The 17,629-nt window shown below is 44.6% G+C and overlaps 1 protein-coding gene across 5 annotated transcripts; it reads left to right on the top strand.

Annotated features, from left to right (window-relative positions):
* The first annotated feature begins 93 nt into the window (after positions 1-93).
* On the top strand, positions 94-16,918 carry rnf157 (ring finger protein 157). 5 transcript variants are annotated; one of them, XM_062378422.1, is made up of 20 exons: positions 95-677; positions 3,686-3,804; positions 5,897-5,985; positions 6,290-6,439; positions 6,659-6,776; positions 6,904-6,970; positions 7,063-7,106; positions 7,243-7,290; positions 7,433-7,504; positions 7,593-7,752; positions 8,749-8,861; positions 8,973-9,205; positions 9,515-9,617; positions 9,758-9,866; positions 10,673-10,899; positions 11,004-11,066; positions 11,149-11,197; positions 12,978-13,088; positions 14,283-14,317; positions 14,872-15,009. In XM_062378422.1, the coding sequence occupies exons 1-19, from the start codon at positions 590-592 to the stop codon at positions 14,315-14,317; spliced, it is 1,998 nt and encodes a 665-aa protein (XP_062234406.1). In that variant the 5' UTR covers positions 95-589; the 3' UTR covers positions 14,872-15,009. The 5 variants fall into 5 exon arrangements, with proteins under 5 accessions (XP_062234404.1, XP_062234406.1, XP_062234407.1 ...); XM_062378420.1 differs by lacking the exon at positions 14,283-14,317 and having other exon boundaries at positions 94-677; positions 10,772-10,899; positions 14,872-16,918; XM_062378423.1 differs by lacking the exon at positions 12,978-13,088.
* Positions 16,919-17,629: the final 711 nt, after the last annotated feature.

Here is a 17,629-nt window from a genome sequence, read left to right as displayed (position 1 = left end):
AGAGAGAGAGAGAGAGAGAGAGAGAGTGGGGGAGGGAGAGAGAAGGGGGGAGGGAGAAAGAGAGAGAGGGAGGGAGAGAGAGAGGGAGAGAGAGAGAGAGAGAGACAGACTGCGCAAAACCGTCGGTCCAGATTTGTGTGACGTCATGAGGAGCCTCTCTTGACAGGATCCAGGAACGACGAACGAGCTCCGGGGGGAAACCACACCGAGCACCGGGGGAAACGACACTGACCACCGGCGGAAAACACGCCGAGCACCGAGCTGCAGCTGCCCGGACAGGGAGCTGTCGACCACCGCAGCGGACTGAAGCAGGCGGGGGGTTATCGCTCGGTTCTTCTTGTCGGTGACGATGAAATCGACGGCTGTTTTTCCCTGCCTCTAAAACAGCCCGAGCAGCCCCGGAGAACAAGCGGCTAATCCCCGGGACGGTCGGTCCGATTCACGGCGGCGCAGGGGGGGGGGAGCGGGACTCGACGGGGACAGAACATGGACCGTGCCGCACCGGGTGGATTAAACGAGACGGACTGAGGAGCGAACAAAGGCGACGTGTGGATGTCCGTGAGCCCGAGAGCTGTTCGTGTGACCGGAGATGGGAGCGTTAACGAGCCGACAGAACATCGGCGTGGAGGAGGTGGACATTCCGTCCAGCTCCGTGTACCGTTACCCACCGAAATCTGGTAAGGCCCCGGACAACAGGTCTCACTGGGGGAGCTGGGTTCCTCTCCCGGGCTCCAGGGTTTGTTCATGGAGCTAGAATGAATCTGAGGGGTTAACACTTCAAAGTACAACATGCATCATCATCATCATCATCATCATCATCTTCATCATCATCTTCTTCATACCTCGCGAGCTGTCAGGCCTGCAGGACATTGAAAGGCCTTTCACCTGGAGTGGTACGATAGTATGGAGGGAGGCCCTGAGGTGCAAATCACAAAGCAACGAGAGATAAGAACATATGATGAGAAATAAGACATCATGTTAGAACACACAACATATAAGAGACCACAACGACATATGAGAAAACACAACATATAAGAAAATACAACAACAAATGAGAAAACACAATCTATAAGAGAGCACAACATATAAGAGAACACAACGACATATGAGGAAACACAGAATATAAGAGAGCACAACATATAAGAGAACACAACGACATATAAGAACACACAACATATAAGAAACCTAAACGACATATGAGGAAACACAACATATAAGAGACCACAACGACAAATGAGAAAACAACATATAAGAGAACACAACAGCAAATAGGAAAACACAACGACATATGAGAATACACAACATATGAGAGAACACAACCCATGAGAGAGCACAACACATGAGAGTACTCATCAGCAAATAAGAAAACACAATGATATTTAAGATAATACAGCGACGTATGAGAGAACACAACACGTAAGACAACACAACAGCAAAGAAGAAAACACTTCATACAAGAAAACAAAAACGCAATTGAGAAAACACAACAACTAATAAGAAAACAGTACAACAAAGAAAACACAACAGCAGATACAAAGCTACGTTTAAGAAAAATACAAATCTCAATCATCATTATTGTTTGTGTTTATGTGATTTGTTGTTGTGATTTGCACTCCAGAGATATCTGTACGTAAACCACTGAAAGACAACAGCAACACATATGATCTATTTACCTTTGTCCCACTCATTTATCTACATAGTTATACAAATCCTCTCGTATCTGGGTGTGTCTGTTAGCTGTAGGCAGCTGGACTTGGTTAATGGTTTCACGGCCGCCACAATCTGTAGAATAAATAAGTGATGATGGCTCGTAAAAAGGAGGAAGGTCTATTTATATATAATCTCTCTACGAAAGTGACGCGTGTTTTCAATTTAAACAAGGTTTTTCACTTTGGAGAAAGACTGCTGCAGATGATTAATTCCATAATCCTTTCGTTTGAAGATTAGTTTTTTTTTTATACAAAATGACACCCGACATGATTTTCCATGATTTTCAAGAGCAGATGCTGAAATATTAAAATCGCCTCAAAAATCCAAATACATTCATCTCACAGTGAGAAGAGAGAAGCTCATATCCCTGCTGTTTGCTTTGATTACATTCTGATTTATTCAGGAGGCTTTGCTTTAGATTTTAAGATTAAGTAAAGGTTTTTGTTGTCATGTTTTTATATAAAAGTCAAAGTAAAATCTAAAAATCTATAACCAGCCCGAATAGCCACTTTTCCCATTCAGGACCCAGACTGTTCATCAGACCTTGAATTGACCCCTGTGTGTTTTTATGTTCCTCTATATGACAGGTTGTGATTGAAGCAGCTCCATATTGGGGTTTAGCCCTAATCCAATATCACTGTATATGTACAGTCATATTTATTACTTTTCAATTCTGTCAAAAACAACGACATCAAATAAATGAAAACCTCGGACATAATGAGATCTGAAAAAGAATAAGGGACAATAAATAACGCTTTATTGTGCACAGACCTGAGGCTCTATACAGATATTACAATAACATCTTACATTTATTGTGATGTTAAATATGGAAAAGGGATTTAAAGGGATGAAACATTTGACGTGTGGCTGCCGTTATCCCCCCCCCTGACCACGATTCAGCTGAATTAGAACTGTGAAATCGTAATATAACGGTCTGCAGGAGTGGTGGTGGTGCTGGGAGGGAAGGTGGAGGCGATGGCTGCCGGTGAAACCGATCTGTCAGCCCTACTTCCTGCCGGTGGGATCTGGTGACAGAGCCTCGATCCAGCTCGCCTCTCCAACCTGCTGTAAATAATAATAAGGTAATGAAAAGAGAGAGAGGGAGGGCGAGTGAGCTGTGTCACTGGAGCTTTTTTAGGTCATGATTTGTGGTGTTATGGATTTTTTTCTTCTCAGCGGCAGGGCCAATAGCTGTGAGGTCAGAGCATCCAGCGTCCTCCTGCGTTAGTAAGCGTGAACCAAAACGGATCGTGATTCAGATCGGCGAAGCCGGAATAGATGACCTCGCAGCAGAAACGTGACTTGACTGTCCAGCATGTATTTAAAGACTCCGAACCACCATTAGAGTCTTACGATATTATCCCAGCCTGTGATTAAAGGGCAGAACGTCTATTTAGTCTTGTTTGTCATCGAAGCTGAACTCTTGGTAAACAGGTGGACGAGCTTCAGGTTGAACAGACTTTACAGATTCATCTGTCCTGTTCTGCTTCGTATTTCTTTATCAAGATTTATCAAATTTATAAAAATGTCCTATCTCACAGTGTTAAAGAAAAATTCCTGGATTCAATGTTTTATAAAAACAAGAATTTTGTAGGATCTTTCTTGGCCCACGTGCCGTCCTTCCAACAAGTTTCAACAAAATCTGTTGAGTGGTTTTTGCACAGGCCTGCAAATTAAACCTCAACCCAACATTTTTGGTTAGTTACATAAAATACGGTGCTGAAGTTCTGCAACGTGCTTTCTTTCTAATAATTTATGCAAATAACAGATCCGTCTAAAGCACAGAATTCTCCAAGAAGTCTTTTAAGTTCATAAATTAATTGCAGAAATCTACAAAGAACAACTCTATGTTTTGAGAGCAGGTTTAAATACAGCAAATTATTCACACCTTTTATTTTTTAGCTGTTTTACCAGGAGATGTGATGTGATGTGAGTTTGCTGTGTTTTAACATTGAGTCTGCTTCTCTGTGTGCAGGAAGTTACTTCGCCAGCCATTTCATCATGGGGGGGGAGAAGTTTGACTCCACCCATCCGGAGGGTTACCTGTTCGGGGAAAACACAGACCTCAACTTCCTGGGGACCAGACCTGTAGCGGTAGGTATTTGTTAAAGAAACAAACAGTCTCCCCACCCAGTGTTCTTCCTGGAGCCAGTAGACTCTGTTCAAGAGCTGCCAGCGTGTTGCAGGGACCGTTTGTAAAAATGAAAACAGGATGTTTTTAAAATGTCCAATACAAAAAGATATTCAAATAAAAAACAGCAGCTGCCTCTTTGTCATGTAACAGGATCGGTTGCATTTCAGTGTCTCCAGCAGCAGCAGAAGCAATTAACAGGCTTTCACACTGTCACTGATGGAAATTTGTTTCACTGTCTCATCCTGTCAAGCTATTAAAAGTGAAATGACAAGTCTGTCGGCTTCCCGAGCAGAAACGTTGATGAGGGACGGTTTCTGCGGCGGCTCGGCTCAGCCTAATCTCAAGCCTCAAGGTCAAACTAATGAGAGCTGCAGGGTTTGAGAGAGAGCAAAGAGGAGGGAGTTAAAACTGTTGGACTGAGTGGAGCTGATGTGGAGAAACTCGGCTCCATCTCTCCGTCCTAATCCCAGTCACTCCACTGTTTCTGTCTAGACTGGGGCTAAAATTAGGAGTGCAGTTCTTCTCCCGATTATGTGGGTGTTTATAATCCTCCTGTGGACACTGAATTCTGCTGGCAAAAGTGCTTCTGTCTTTTTTTTGTCAGAAGCTTTACCAGCGTTAGAATGTTTAGTGGTTTCTGAGCAGATGGCGCTCTCTGGAATCATAAAACGCGACCGCAGTTGTCGTGTTCTCGGCCTCCTGCGCTACTCGACAAATATGATAATGGCCGGTGGCTATGTTTAGGGATTTTCAGAAACTGCTGTCTGAAGCCCAGGGATATCCAAAATGGATTTTCAGTAATGCCAGTGGCTTGGCTTTGTTTGTTTTTCAGTTTGTCACGACTGAAATATCTCAACTCTTCAAATAGACTAATAATTAGTGGATTCCCGTGACAGTTTGTTCATTAATGACGGTAAAAACACTTTTCTTTATTGACCCCTTGACAGTGTGAACATTCATGCCCCTCTCAGGACGAACTTTAATAACTTTGTGATCCCCCAACTTTTCATTAGGGTCAAACACGAAAAGCATTATGCTAATCCTCAGCTGCACATCACTGACATATTCCAGTTCAGTTTTTCACTATTAGAAAAAGCCTTGTGGATTCTTAGTAAAATGCTGTTCTGTGTTCGTAACAGACTTAATATTCATATTTCAGCCTGAGACCGATTTTATAATATAAGACCCGCTATGTTGCTGCTGAGTTTCCAATGAGAGGCTCTTTTCAGCATCTGCTCCTCCGTGTGTGAGTGTTTGTTTGTGTGGTTTACAGGCGCAACTCCTGCTGAGCCCAGATGTGTAATAATACTGAATATGGTGCCATTCACAGCCGCACAACCCCCCCCCCCCCAAACACACACAGATGAGGCGTTGTAGTGCGGAGGTATCTGACCACTTCCTGCATGTTTCTCCTCCAGAGATCCTCAGAAACCACCTCGGCTCTCCCTTTACGCTCAGTCAGCAACTTCTGGCTTCAGACACACAACAAAAAAAACTGTGCTGAGAAGGGAACTGCAGAAGTTGGCTCAAGTTTTCAATGGTTCTGTGTCAAGTTTACAGCATTTTAATGTTGGATTTGAATCACTCAAGGTGGGGGCTGGTGGGGGGGGGGGTCTAAAGAACAGAAAGTTTATACCCGTCACAGACCTTTGAGTTGATATTATTCAAAGTTGGTTAGATACGCTGAACCTCGACCATCTGGTCCTTTTTAACCGCCTGGAAATAGACCTCGTCCGTTTGACCCTGGACTTCTGAGTGTTCTGTTTTGCTCCTGCGGTTCCTTTGTGTGCAGAAATGTGCCGAACCGTGTCTGAAGTGTCAGCCTCGTCCCTGGAAAGGCTCCGTCGGCTCAGCACTTGTCAGCACGGATCTCTGCTGGTGCTGACAACACTTTTGTGTAAAGGTTAAACCCGGAGCAGCCGCGGTCATCTTGTAACCCTGAGCTCCCTGCGGCAGAGATAGGAATGTTGGTGCGGTCGAGGAAAGCTGAATACTGCTTTAGTTTTGTGTATTTTTACAACTGTACTTTGACTGTTGTGTCTTTGTTTTCAGTTCCCGTACGCAGCCCCCCCACCCCAGGAACCAGTGAAGACGTTACGAAGTCTAATCAACATCCGTAAAGACACACTGCGGCTCGTACGGTATGAGCACCTCCATCCACCTCAACACACACGCCCCATTTCACCACTGCTGTCTAATTTTATATGCACTGAGTTATTTATAGGGAATAGGCCACAACATATAATTAAATGAATAGTGTTGAAAAAATCCTACATGTATCTTCAGGCATATTCTCATTATACAAGTCAAGCTTATAACAGAAGCACTAAATACCCCTTCTCCTTGGAAATGGGACAAACACACACTCAAGCACATATGAACACAATTTATTCACGTCTCAAACATCCAGTTCTTTTCTGTACTTATAAAAACCTTCTCCTGTAGGTGCAGCGAGGACCTGAAGCTGCCGGGTGATGAAGAGACGGCGAAGAACAGGGCGTGCTACAACGTCGAGTTCACCTTCGACGCCGACACACAGGTCGCCATCACCATCTACTACCAGGCCATAGAGGAGTTTCACAATGGAGTGCCAGTGTAAGTGTGTGTCCGCCTGTATGCATTTTTTATTGTATTGAATTTGAGAAGATCTACCATCAGTCTTTTTTTTATCATAGAAATGGAAAAAGAGGCTTGTGTGGAAGAGAAGGTGCCACAGATATTCCTGCAGGCACTCATAAGTAATGCCCATATGGTGTTATCATCTTTATATTCTAAATTGATTTGCTGTGTGTGTTTGTGTGTGTGTGTGTGTAGTTACCTGCCCCAGGACAGCTCTCTGCAGTCTGAGACCGTGCACTTCAAGAGGGGAGTTTGCCAGCAGTTCTGTCTGCCCTCACACACCGTCAACCTCAGCGAATGGGCCGACGAGGAGGTAAGTGTGTGTGTGTGTGTGTGTGTGTGTGTTCTGGACGAGCCTGAGCTGTGACACTGGTTAATACACACGGACAAACACATATCTACTGGGTTAATGTCCCCGTCTCTCTGTGATTCCTCCTCAGCTGCTGTTTGACATTGACAAGGAGGTTTTCCCCATGGTGGTGCAGGCTGTGGTGGACGAGGGAGACGGTGAGATGTGTTTGTCACACTGATGATCTGATGTGAAAGCATGGCTGCAGAATATCTAACAAACCTGTTTCCCCTGCATCTAATCTCTGCAGAACATTTGGGACACTCGCACATTCTCCTGGCTACATTTGAAAAGGTAAGAAGGTGGTTTCAGAGTAAAAGCCTGAGAGAAACTGTGGCAGGAATTTTGCTGGAAACATTTGCTGGAAGCAGCTTCTAAAATTTGTTTTTTTTTTCTGCTTTTCTTGAGCAACTGTTATTTTCTTTGGCAGCACATGGACGGGAGCTACTGTGTGAAGCCTCTGAAGCAGAAACAAGTGGTGAGTTCACCTGTTTTACTTCTCTCTCTCCTTCTCTCATCCCTTTGTGGACCTTTATGTTTTATGCTTTTCAAAGACAAAGAAACAGCGAGTCTTTATTTCCCTGCTGCCTTTTTTTCTTCAACCTTTTCCCTTTTCCCAGGTGGATGGAGTAAGTTATCTGCTGCAGGAGATCTATGGGATAGAGAACAAATACAACAGCCAAGAATCAAAGGTAAAACGCAGATGACACAAGAGATTTTTCTGTCTGTGTTTGAAAATTCAAATGTCTTCTCAACTTTCAAATGTTTCTTTGTCTCCAGGTTGCAGATGATGAGATCAGTGACAACAGCGCGGAGTGTGTTGTGTGTTTGTCGGACGTGCGAGACACACTCATCCTGCCGTGCAGACACCTGTGTCTCTGCAACGCCTGTGCCGACACACTGCGCTACCAGGCCAACTGCTGCCCCATCTGCAGACTGCGTGAGTTCCCAATCCGTCTGCCAGCTGTTTCAGATGTGCTCTTAACTTATTAACCACTAAAACTGATTAGAAGCTGCTGCACAAGGTTACACTTTGTTTAAAATGCACATTCCCTTAGTTAAGGTCAGAAATGGCGGAGCTCTGTGTTCCAATCAGAAATCATTGTGAGGCAGCAATTACAGTTATTTAGAATTTCCAACCATTTTAGAACAACTTAACAGAAGCACATATTGCACATTTGATCTCATGCAATATTTATTTAAAGGCGTTCCCGTACAGACGCTCGAAATATGGGAAGAGGTAATGGAAGTTTTAATCAATAGCCAACGGATTTATCACCACTGAGTGACCACTGCAGCAGAGGAATCGGAGTCTGGGGAAAAAGCAAAACCTGGGTCATGGTTTGAGCGGATGGGGAGAGCGAGAGAGTGAGAGAGAGATATATATATATATTTTTCCATCTCACACTTGTCTCATGCATTTCCCCCCGATCGATATATGCTTCAGCTGGTCCTGTATAATTCAATAACACTGACGCATCCATGATTATTTACTAAGATGGTTGTTCAATAATTTTCCATTTTGATTGAAGCAATAATCTCGACAAAAGAATTTAGAGGTTTTACCAAGAATTTCTTGTTTTTATTGGTCTGACAACATCTGTCTATTATTAACTGATATTCGACTCACATGCAGTCTTCACGTAAATCTGATGCTTTAGTGAATACGTCACTGCATTGAGGAATTCCTATAGTTTTTAGAAACTGATGAAAATAAATAATCTAATACATACCCACAGTTTTAAAAAAGTGTCAAACCTTCACCTCTGTATAGTTTATTTCACCAATTGAGACGTTTTAGGAAAAAGGGAAATCTTGAGTTTCAGCCTATTTCGTGTGTTGAAATCAGTTTTTCTCCTGAGGTTTAAATGTGAGTCTCTGTACAATTATTTATATATATATATATATGTTTTTTAATTTATTTTTGTATTAACAGCGTTCAGAGCTCTGCTGCAGATCCGAGCCATGAGGAAGAAACTCAGTCCCCTGTCCCCCACCAGCTTTAACCCCGTCATCACGTCACAGACCTCGGACTCGGAGGAACACTCGGTGAGACAGAGCTGACGACAAAACACAACAAACATAATTAAATACAAAATAATTTAATTATTTTATAATCCGGCAGAGCTCACATCCCCAGTGTCCTCTTCTCATGTGCAGGCGTCGGAGCACATCCCTCCAGGCTACGAGGTGGTGTCTCTCCTGGAGGCGTTGAATGGGCCCCTCAACACCTCCTCGGTGGCTCCTCCTCCTCTCAACTCTGGACCGAGCCACGTCTCTGGAGTGCTGCCTCCGTACAGCAGTGAGCCCCACCCCACACCGGCTCGCTCCCTCTCCCCTCTCGACCAGTCCAACTCCAGTCAGGGACTCAAACTCAAGAAGAGTGGTTCAAAGTGAGTCTGCGTCTCAGGCCTCGGCCACATAGAAGTTTTACGCTTCAAAGTTAATAGGGACCTGATACTTTACTTGAATATTTATAAGCCAATTAAAGTTTTTGATTCTTTTAGTGTTCTTTAGACTAAAATGGATGTTTTTGAACCTGAGTTTTAATTACAAAAATACTCAAAGTACAGTCATTTTACAATACTGCTAATTATGACCAAGTTGTATTTATTCTCCCTCTCTGTTATTTCAGTGTTTACTTCGTACCAGTACATCGAACCCACTGCAGTTATTTTCATCCATTGCTTTATGTTTTTCAGGTCACTCTCCCAGAATTCCTCTGTGCTGCCCGAGGAGGAGGACGAGAAGTCTTGCAGTGAATCGGAGGCCTGTCGCCACAAACTGGCTGTGAACCAGCAGGAGGTTTGTGTGCCTGCGTGTTTTCCTTCATGTCAGTGTCAGATATCTGTGAAGGTGTTTGTGTGTGAGGAATAAGTGTGGCATCGGTTGTGAGTCTCATTCTCTCTCCCTCTCTTCCTGCTAATGCTTCTCTTGTGTTACAGTGTGGAGTGACTCCAGACAGCGAGAACCTGACTCTGTCTTCGTCTGGAGCCATCGACCAGTCGTCCTGCACTGGAACTCCGCTCTCATCCACCATCACCTCTCCTGAAGGTACACACACACAAATAATCCAGTTCTCTGACAGGATGTAGCCCCTCAGTCTGAGTGTAGCAGCTAAATGTCCACCCCAACCACAACCTGAACCTCACACAGTACTAACCTGAACCTTAAACCTAATCTCGACCTTCAAACAGACCTATTAAGCAGCATGGTTCGGCCAAAATGTCCAAAAACTACCAGACCTGTGATAAATGCTTTGTTGACTGTTTAAAATGTTCCAACCCAGAGAAATCTAACTGGGTCGTTTGTTGTTGTTTTGATGTGTCGACCCCTAGAGGCTGAAGTTCTATGTTGTTCTTTTAACTTTGACTTTGACTTTTTAGTTTGGTCCATGTCCCTTCTACTAACATGGAGGAGGCAGGGCTTATGAGGTATACTGCAGCCAGCCACCAGGGGGAGATCAAGTCACTTTGCCTTCACTTTTTGCTTCTTTTTATACAGTCTGTGCTTCCAAGGTGCTGGTTGGCGGCTTTTTCGAGTTATTGAACAGAACCAGGCTAAACGTTTCCCCCTGTTTCCAGTCTTTATGCTAAGCTAATCAACCTCTAGGCTGTAGCTCCATATGTTTTGCACGTACATGAAAACGTCTATTTCCCTAAATATATTTCACAAAATATATTTTTAGCATAATATGCATTTGCTACTATCCAACAGAAAGTAATGAATAAACGGATAAATGTTGGTCATATAACACGATTAGGGATCGATGTATTCTTTTAAATGTTCGAAACAAAAGAACAATAAATCCTCCGACCCCCAGAGCCCGAGCGTGATGTGTGTCTCCGTCTGTCTGTCAGACCCAGTGAGCAGCAGCCTGGCCCAGTCAGTGATGTCCATGGCCTCGTCGCACTCGCAGCACTCCCACATCAGCACTGACACCATGTCCTCCATGTCAGGGTCCTACCTGGCCGGGGCCGAAGGCGAGCACGGGGAGGAGGAGGAGGAGGAGGAAGGAGGCACCGCGGAGGGCGGGGAGAACCAGGACATCCCCATGGAGAGGCGAGGGCCGTCGCAGCAGGACGAGGTGAGGACAGACAAACTCTCTGCAACATCCTGTAGATTAGCACGAGTGTGTCTCTTCATCACTGGAGTTTCTTCCTCTTCTTCTTCTTCTTTTCTGTCAATCAGGAATTTTCCAAACAGCCAAAGGAACAAAACTACTCCCAGGCTGTCGAGGAGCAGGACTCAGAGGTGACGACACGATACTGACATCTGCATTAATGCTTAATTATTTTTATGTTGAAATTTCTTAACAGTTTTTTTTCTTCTTCAGGGAAATGATGTGACAGAAGAGGACTGCTCGTCCCCATCTAATGGGAAAGGTAACCATGGCCATGACCAACCCTCCCCCTCCATCCTTGACCCCGCACCTCCCCTTTGCATCTGTTGCACCAAAAATAAATATCCCTCCTCATACAAAACTAAACCCCATGGACCGTGTGGTTGTAGCCATGTCTGAGTGATGACATCCATTTAAAAATACAGGGAACAGACACTGTCCTCTAGATGGGGCTGTCCCTTTGGAAATGAATGTAATACTGGCTGAAACCACCAGGGGCTGCAGCGTCTTAACTCCAGTGAACGGCTTCTCGTGCAGTTTGTGTGCAAAAGAACCTTTTACTACTTTGAAATGAGGCCTGAGTCTCCCTGTGTTGTTCAGAAGAGGTTCTGCTGCACTTGCATGATTTGCACATTGTGTGTGTCCAGTTTGTGTGTTTGCTGTGTGTGAAGTGTGTAGTTTAGCACGGCAGTCTGCATCTGCTGCTTTAACTTATTTATCATGAAGTTTCTTCATGCTCCATCCGCACTGCTGCTGCTGCAGCTGCTGATGTGCCTACGAGTGTGTGTGTGTGTGTGTGCATGTGTTGTATGTGAAGCAAACGCATTGTCACTTTCCATTAGACACCAGTTTAAAAACCAATATGAGTGAATTAGTTTCTCTGTTGAGTGTGTGGGTGTTTGTGTGTGTATGTTTGTGTGTGTGTGTTCTGACACCTCGGGCCAGACTGAAACAATCTCTGTGTTCCTGTGTGTTGCTGTGAACGACCTCTCAGTTCTTCAGGAGACGAGCTGACCCTGTGAAACACACTGTGTAGTCGACTGTAGGATGTTCGTTTGCACGCTCGTGTGTAGCATCTGCACCGGCGCTGCCAGACAGCTTCTGTATGTGCCCTGTCTGTGTCTCTGTGCTGAGCTGCCAATCATTCAGTCATCTGTCAGTTCTTCCTCATTAGTTCCACACACACCCAGACGTACAACCGCACACACACATTCTTGCTGCGGGCACTAACACATGTTCAACCTGTCACTGTGTGTCCACTGGCCATGCTGGAAAAGGCAGAACAAGGTGAATCCGTAGTGTTAATGTGTCTCAGACCAGACACCAAACATCTGATCATCATATTCCCAGATTCCTAGAACATATCTATTTCAGTTTCTTTACTAACAAATGTATTTAAACTTTTATAATTTCATTTACAAAAGGTCTGTTTCCCTCTGAGTTGGAACGATTTAGTTTACCTGTAGACGTCTTTGAGTCCATCCATCCGTCTGCTGCCATTGCAAGTCCAGGTGTTCAATGATTTATTCATTAATTAGATTATTACGATTTAAGGCTGAGAGGTACTAACTAGATTATTTGTGAATACTTGATCATAATTCCTGGCACGTACTTTGACTTCTGTCTCTTTCTGTTATTCCTTCACGAGTCTGATTAATTGAACTTTACACGTTCTCCACGTTCCCCCCCTCGTCTGCTGTCTCCTCCAGTTTGAGAAGATTCTTTATTTCTTATCAAGGACTAAAGCTCCTTCTCTCTGTGTCTCCACATCAACAAACACAAATCCGTCCTGCTCCAGACGCTCAGTGGTTCTGGTGTCATCGAGTCAAACTCCCATTGAACCTCAGTTTATTTAAACCCACACAGATCAACTGCAGACAAATATCATCAGATATTATTTGACCCGTTCCAGCATGGCCGACCTCCCCCCTCCACCTCAGACCCCCCCCCTCCCCTCGCTCCCTCACCCCGCCTGCCCCCACTCCTCACCCTCCTCCCGCTGTGCCTGGCTGCTCTTGTTTGACCTTTGCCCTCGCTTGCAGGTGGGCGGAGCAGGTGTCCAGAGTTGGCCAATAACAATCAGGGCGTCGCCCTCTGTGACACGCCCTCTTTGGGCCTGGATAATGAGCAGGCTCCCGACAGCCGATTCGCCGGTGAGTGGCAACCTCTCGAACATGGACAGATGAGAACTTAGGGAGAGGGGGAGTGCATGAGTCTGAAGAATCAAGGATTTCTGACACATTAGTTTTCAATGCCAACGAGCTCATTGGAGTTGAAGCTAGTGAGAAACCAGAGAGGACTTTTTGCCCAGCATGAAGATCTGGAGCCGTCCTTCTTCTCTTCATTCCTCCCCTTCGGTGTTGTGGTGCTTCATAGCATTTTCAGTACCGGTCAGCTGTGCACCGTCTCCCTCCTCTCCCTCTTAGCCGAAGCCCTGGTGTGTGTTTGTGTGGGAGTGCATCTTATCGTGTGTGTTTGCATGCTGTGTTTCCTGTGTGTGTGTGTGTGTGAGAGAAAGAGTTCATGTTCAGCGTCTGCCAGCTCTCAAGCCGCTTTGCCAAACATCCGCTCCTCATTCTTACGTCCCGCCATCTTCCCTCCTGTCCTCCCCCACTCCTCCTCCTGCTTCTCCACACTGGGTGCGTTGCTGTGATGAGAGCTAAAGGTCTCGATTTGACTTCACAGCATTTTTTTATAAAGAGGTTTTTAACCATCTGGGGTCCAGGATGAATATGGGATTTTTTTGGGGGGCCAACTTTTCATGCAGTCATATTTGTCTTTGTGCAGCGTTTGAATCACAGATATTGTAAAAAAATGTAAAAACCGCCACAATAATGTCTAAAGATATATTGTTTTACTATTCCTACATACCAATTAAACAGAGAAATAAAATGTTACAAGTATAATACAATATTTACATCCTATTCTGCCCTTTTTATATAAAATTTTGCATTTAAATCATTTGACAAAATTAACATTTCAGTATTAATGTCTATCTGTCTATTAGAGTTAAATCACTTTGAATGAAAGACGACTCCAGAGGGTTAATTTAACGAAACAGGACTAAATTCGGGTTCAAACTTTCTTCCCATCCCCGTTTCAGAAGCTTTCCTCTGTTAAAACCTCTGATTTCCCTTCATTTCCTTGAACCTGTTTCACCTCTTTGCTGTTTTACGGTGGATGTTGTGACATGTTTTCTCTCTGTGTCTCGTAAAAGTGTTCTGTTATCTCTGTTTCTCTCCCTTTTTTCCCCTTCCTGTCATTCTTCACATGTTCTGCCGTCTTTTCCCGGATCTCCTCCTTTCCTCTGTCTCTTCTCCTTCTTTCGCCTTCTATCGGACGGACAGATGAGGAGTCGTGCCCAGTGCACATTGAGGACTAGGTATGGAGTTATGGTCGGATTGTGGATCAGACACCAGGGTCACAAACTGTACTTCTTCTATAATAACTCATGGTAGCTGCTCATCATCAGTTGTACAAGTACCAAGTGTAGAATTCAGAAAACGCGATGCCGACGTTTTAAAGTGATTATTTTTCTGATAACTTTGGTTTTTAATTGGTTATTCAATGCTTTAAAAACTGGGAGAAACTTCATGATTGGCAGTCGTTCCATTCCCCTGATCGTGAATCCTCAGACTCTGGCTCCAAAAGACTTCATCAGCGCAACTTGGCAGCGATTGTATCCGCAATATTTTGGCTTCATTTCTGGATGGCGGGAGGAAGTGGAGACTCATCGTCCGTGTTTCTTTACAGTCGATGGTTCAGCCTGGTCCCAGTGGATGACAATGAAATAGGAGCTTTGATTTAAAACAAAAATCTGAACCGTTTCCTCTCTGGGAGGATTTTAAAAAACTAACCGTCATCCCTCTCTCTCTCCCTCTCTCTCTCTCTCTCTCTCTCTCTCTCTTTCTCTCTCTGTGTTCTTCTCTCGCTCAGATCTGATGTACCTCGGGGGCTACAGGCCTGTTTTGGAGCCCCTCCCCCACCACTCCTCCACCAGCAACATCAACCTGGAGGAGCAGGGGGCCGACAACAGGGACGGCCAGAGTCCTAAACACCCCCGCCGCGGACCCCTCATCGTCTAACACACTCCCTCACACTCCCACAAAGACTAAACCTAATCCATCCAGACGTCTTACCCTGTCGTAGTGCTGCATAGCTGGATACTGTCCTCGCTGAACAGGGAACCCCCCCCACACTCACACACACTCCTCGGAACATCTGATTGTCGTAAAATCCGTCCTGAGGGGAAAGAGGAGGGAAGAGGAGCAGACAGCATCACCTCTCCACTGAACACTTTACTCTCACCAGGTTTCCTTTACCTTTTTTTTTTTTGTCTGTGACCGAACGTGTAGATGATCCCACTGCGACATCATTATTTATTACTTGTAGGTGTAACCAGTGAGTGCTCTGTATCGTGACACTATCTTTAGAAATATACATTCTGCTCCTCTCCTCCTCTCCTCCTCTCCTCCTCTCCTCTCCTCTCCTCTCCTCTCCTCTCCTCTCCTCTCCTCTCCTCTCCTCTCCTCTCCTCTCCTCTCCTCTCCTCCCTTCTCCTCTCCTCTATTACCAGCCAAACAGTCAGGGGCTACTGTGATCGGCAATCGGAATTTATTACTAATCTACTTCTTCTTCTCTGTTATAAACTGTGCGTTGAATGAGTGTTTGGACACTATATAAAAGTCAGCTCACACCAGACGACCTTACCACAGCAAACTGAAAACGCCCGGGCCCCTCTCCTCGGATCAGGGAGCTCCAGGCTCGACTTCGCATGCAGCTCCCGACGGCTGCTGATTTTCTTCACCTCTCCAGCCGCCATGAATTTGAAACACGATAAACAGTTGCTGAATGTGAATCCAGAAACTCTCGGACTTGAGATGAATAGAGAAAGACACGTCTTGTAGAATGTAACACGTGGAAGAAGGGGAATGCACGTGACGTCCTTGAACTTCACCTGAACTGGAATTAGACACAAACTGTGAACCTTCGAAGTGGTTCTTTAAAAAACACACCCATCGCGCCACCCTCTCCTTCTGCAGCTACGCGTTAGCATGTCTTCTTTTTTCTTTCAACTGGAAATCAACAAGCACCACCAAGCAATAAAGATGCCCAAGCTGCATCTCTTCCTTTTACCCTCCACAGGAGGAAGCTCACTTACGGACAAAGACAAAAACTGTGTTTGCACTGGTCACTTCTATCAAATACAGACATTCATGTGTGTTTAATTGTCATTCTTTATTTTAAATTTTAAAGGGATTGATTGTGAGGAGAAACAACAATGGAGATTGGAGCCACACTGGTCAGCTGGTATTTCGTTTTCTTGTGATCATCATCCTGACGAACCCTCTTTACTTCTCATCCGAGAAGCTTTTAGTTGTTTCGGTTTTGTATAACTTTTAATGTATAGCTCACCTGTTGTTGTTGTTCTCCCAATTTTGTGTTTTTAAGTTGTTGCAGAACACTGTGTTGTTTATTGGAATGTGGATGAAAACATGTGAAGCATTTGTAAAGGTTAATACACTCGCACACACACAAACACACACACACACACGTGTGATCTCAAATAACAGAAAAGGGACGATATCAACATTTAAGGCATTATTAGCTGATTCCTAGACGACACACGTTGCGGTGCATGAGGCGATAGTAGAGTAAGCATGTTAGTCTAGGTCGGCCTGCACCCTCCTGTAGAATCCTGATGGGTCACTGCACACACACAGGAAGACTATCACGTCCTTCTGCAGTGTTAACCAATCGGTTGCTTGCTCCTTCTTCCCTTCATCGAACCGTCGAGGTAAAGACTCCTGCACTGATATCCAAGCTGCAAACAGTCACATGATTACAGTCCCCCCCCCCCCCCCCCCCGCAGTGTGACAGCAATGGAACCGGTTCTGAATCTGCAAGACTACATTTTTTCTAGAACCAAGTGTTAAAAATGTCCAAGAAAACATCAAACAGATAATAAAGATTTTGCAACTAACCCGTCTTCAAGTGATTTGTGTAAATTGGTGAAATTGAATGGGTTTTATTTCTGGTCAAAGGCCACAACGACCTCATTTGAGTCTGGAAATCTTTTTTACACATTTTTGTTGGAGGTCTATAACGGCAGGGGGTCAATTCAAGTTTTTTTCAAATGTCTTAGCAATAACCCAATGTTAATCAGGCTAATAATATTCAGTTTACAAAACAATAGATTCATTCTCTCAAGAAGTGAGAAGTACCTGAACCAGGATATTCATCGTACATGGTTTAAAAAAAAATAGAATCATAAGCTGCAGCCTTATGATCCCTGGTTGTTTGTATTTACAGCCGATCCACTGACACACATAAGAAGACAGTGCACAGTAGCTGTGGTGCCGGGCTGCTGGCACCGGACAGTGAGTGGAGCCGTAATGAGAGTGAGTGGGTGTAAATGGGCAAAAGCATGATGTCATTAACCACGTCTGTTTGGTGATCAAGTTCCCGTCTAATTGAATTGTGTAGTTGTTGTGAGCTGCGTCTTGTGTTCAACAGCAAACCTCTGTTTTGTAGCTGAGCTTAAACCCACTGAGCTTTAGTCTCTGCTGTTAAAAGAAAAAGCTGCAAATTCACATTATCTTTGTGTTCAGATGGATGAATCCCCCCCCCGCCTGCCTTTCCTATAGTGTTAATCAATATCACTCACCTGTAAACCAATCATCTGCAGCCCCAC

Source organism: Platichthys flesus, chromosome 20 (assembly GCF_949316205.1).
Source record: "Platichthys flesus chromosome 20, fPlaFle2.1, whole genome shotgun sequence".
Classification (NCBI taxonomy): Eukaryota; Metazoa; Chordata; class Actinopteri; order Pleuronectiformes; family Pleuronectidae; genus Platichthys; species Platichthys flesus.
The sequence above is the reverse complement of the archived record's forward strand: the minus strand, read 5'-3'. Positions and strand labels throughout refer to the sequence as shown.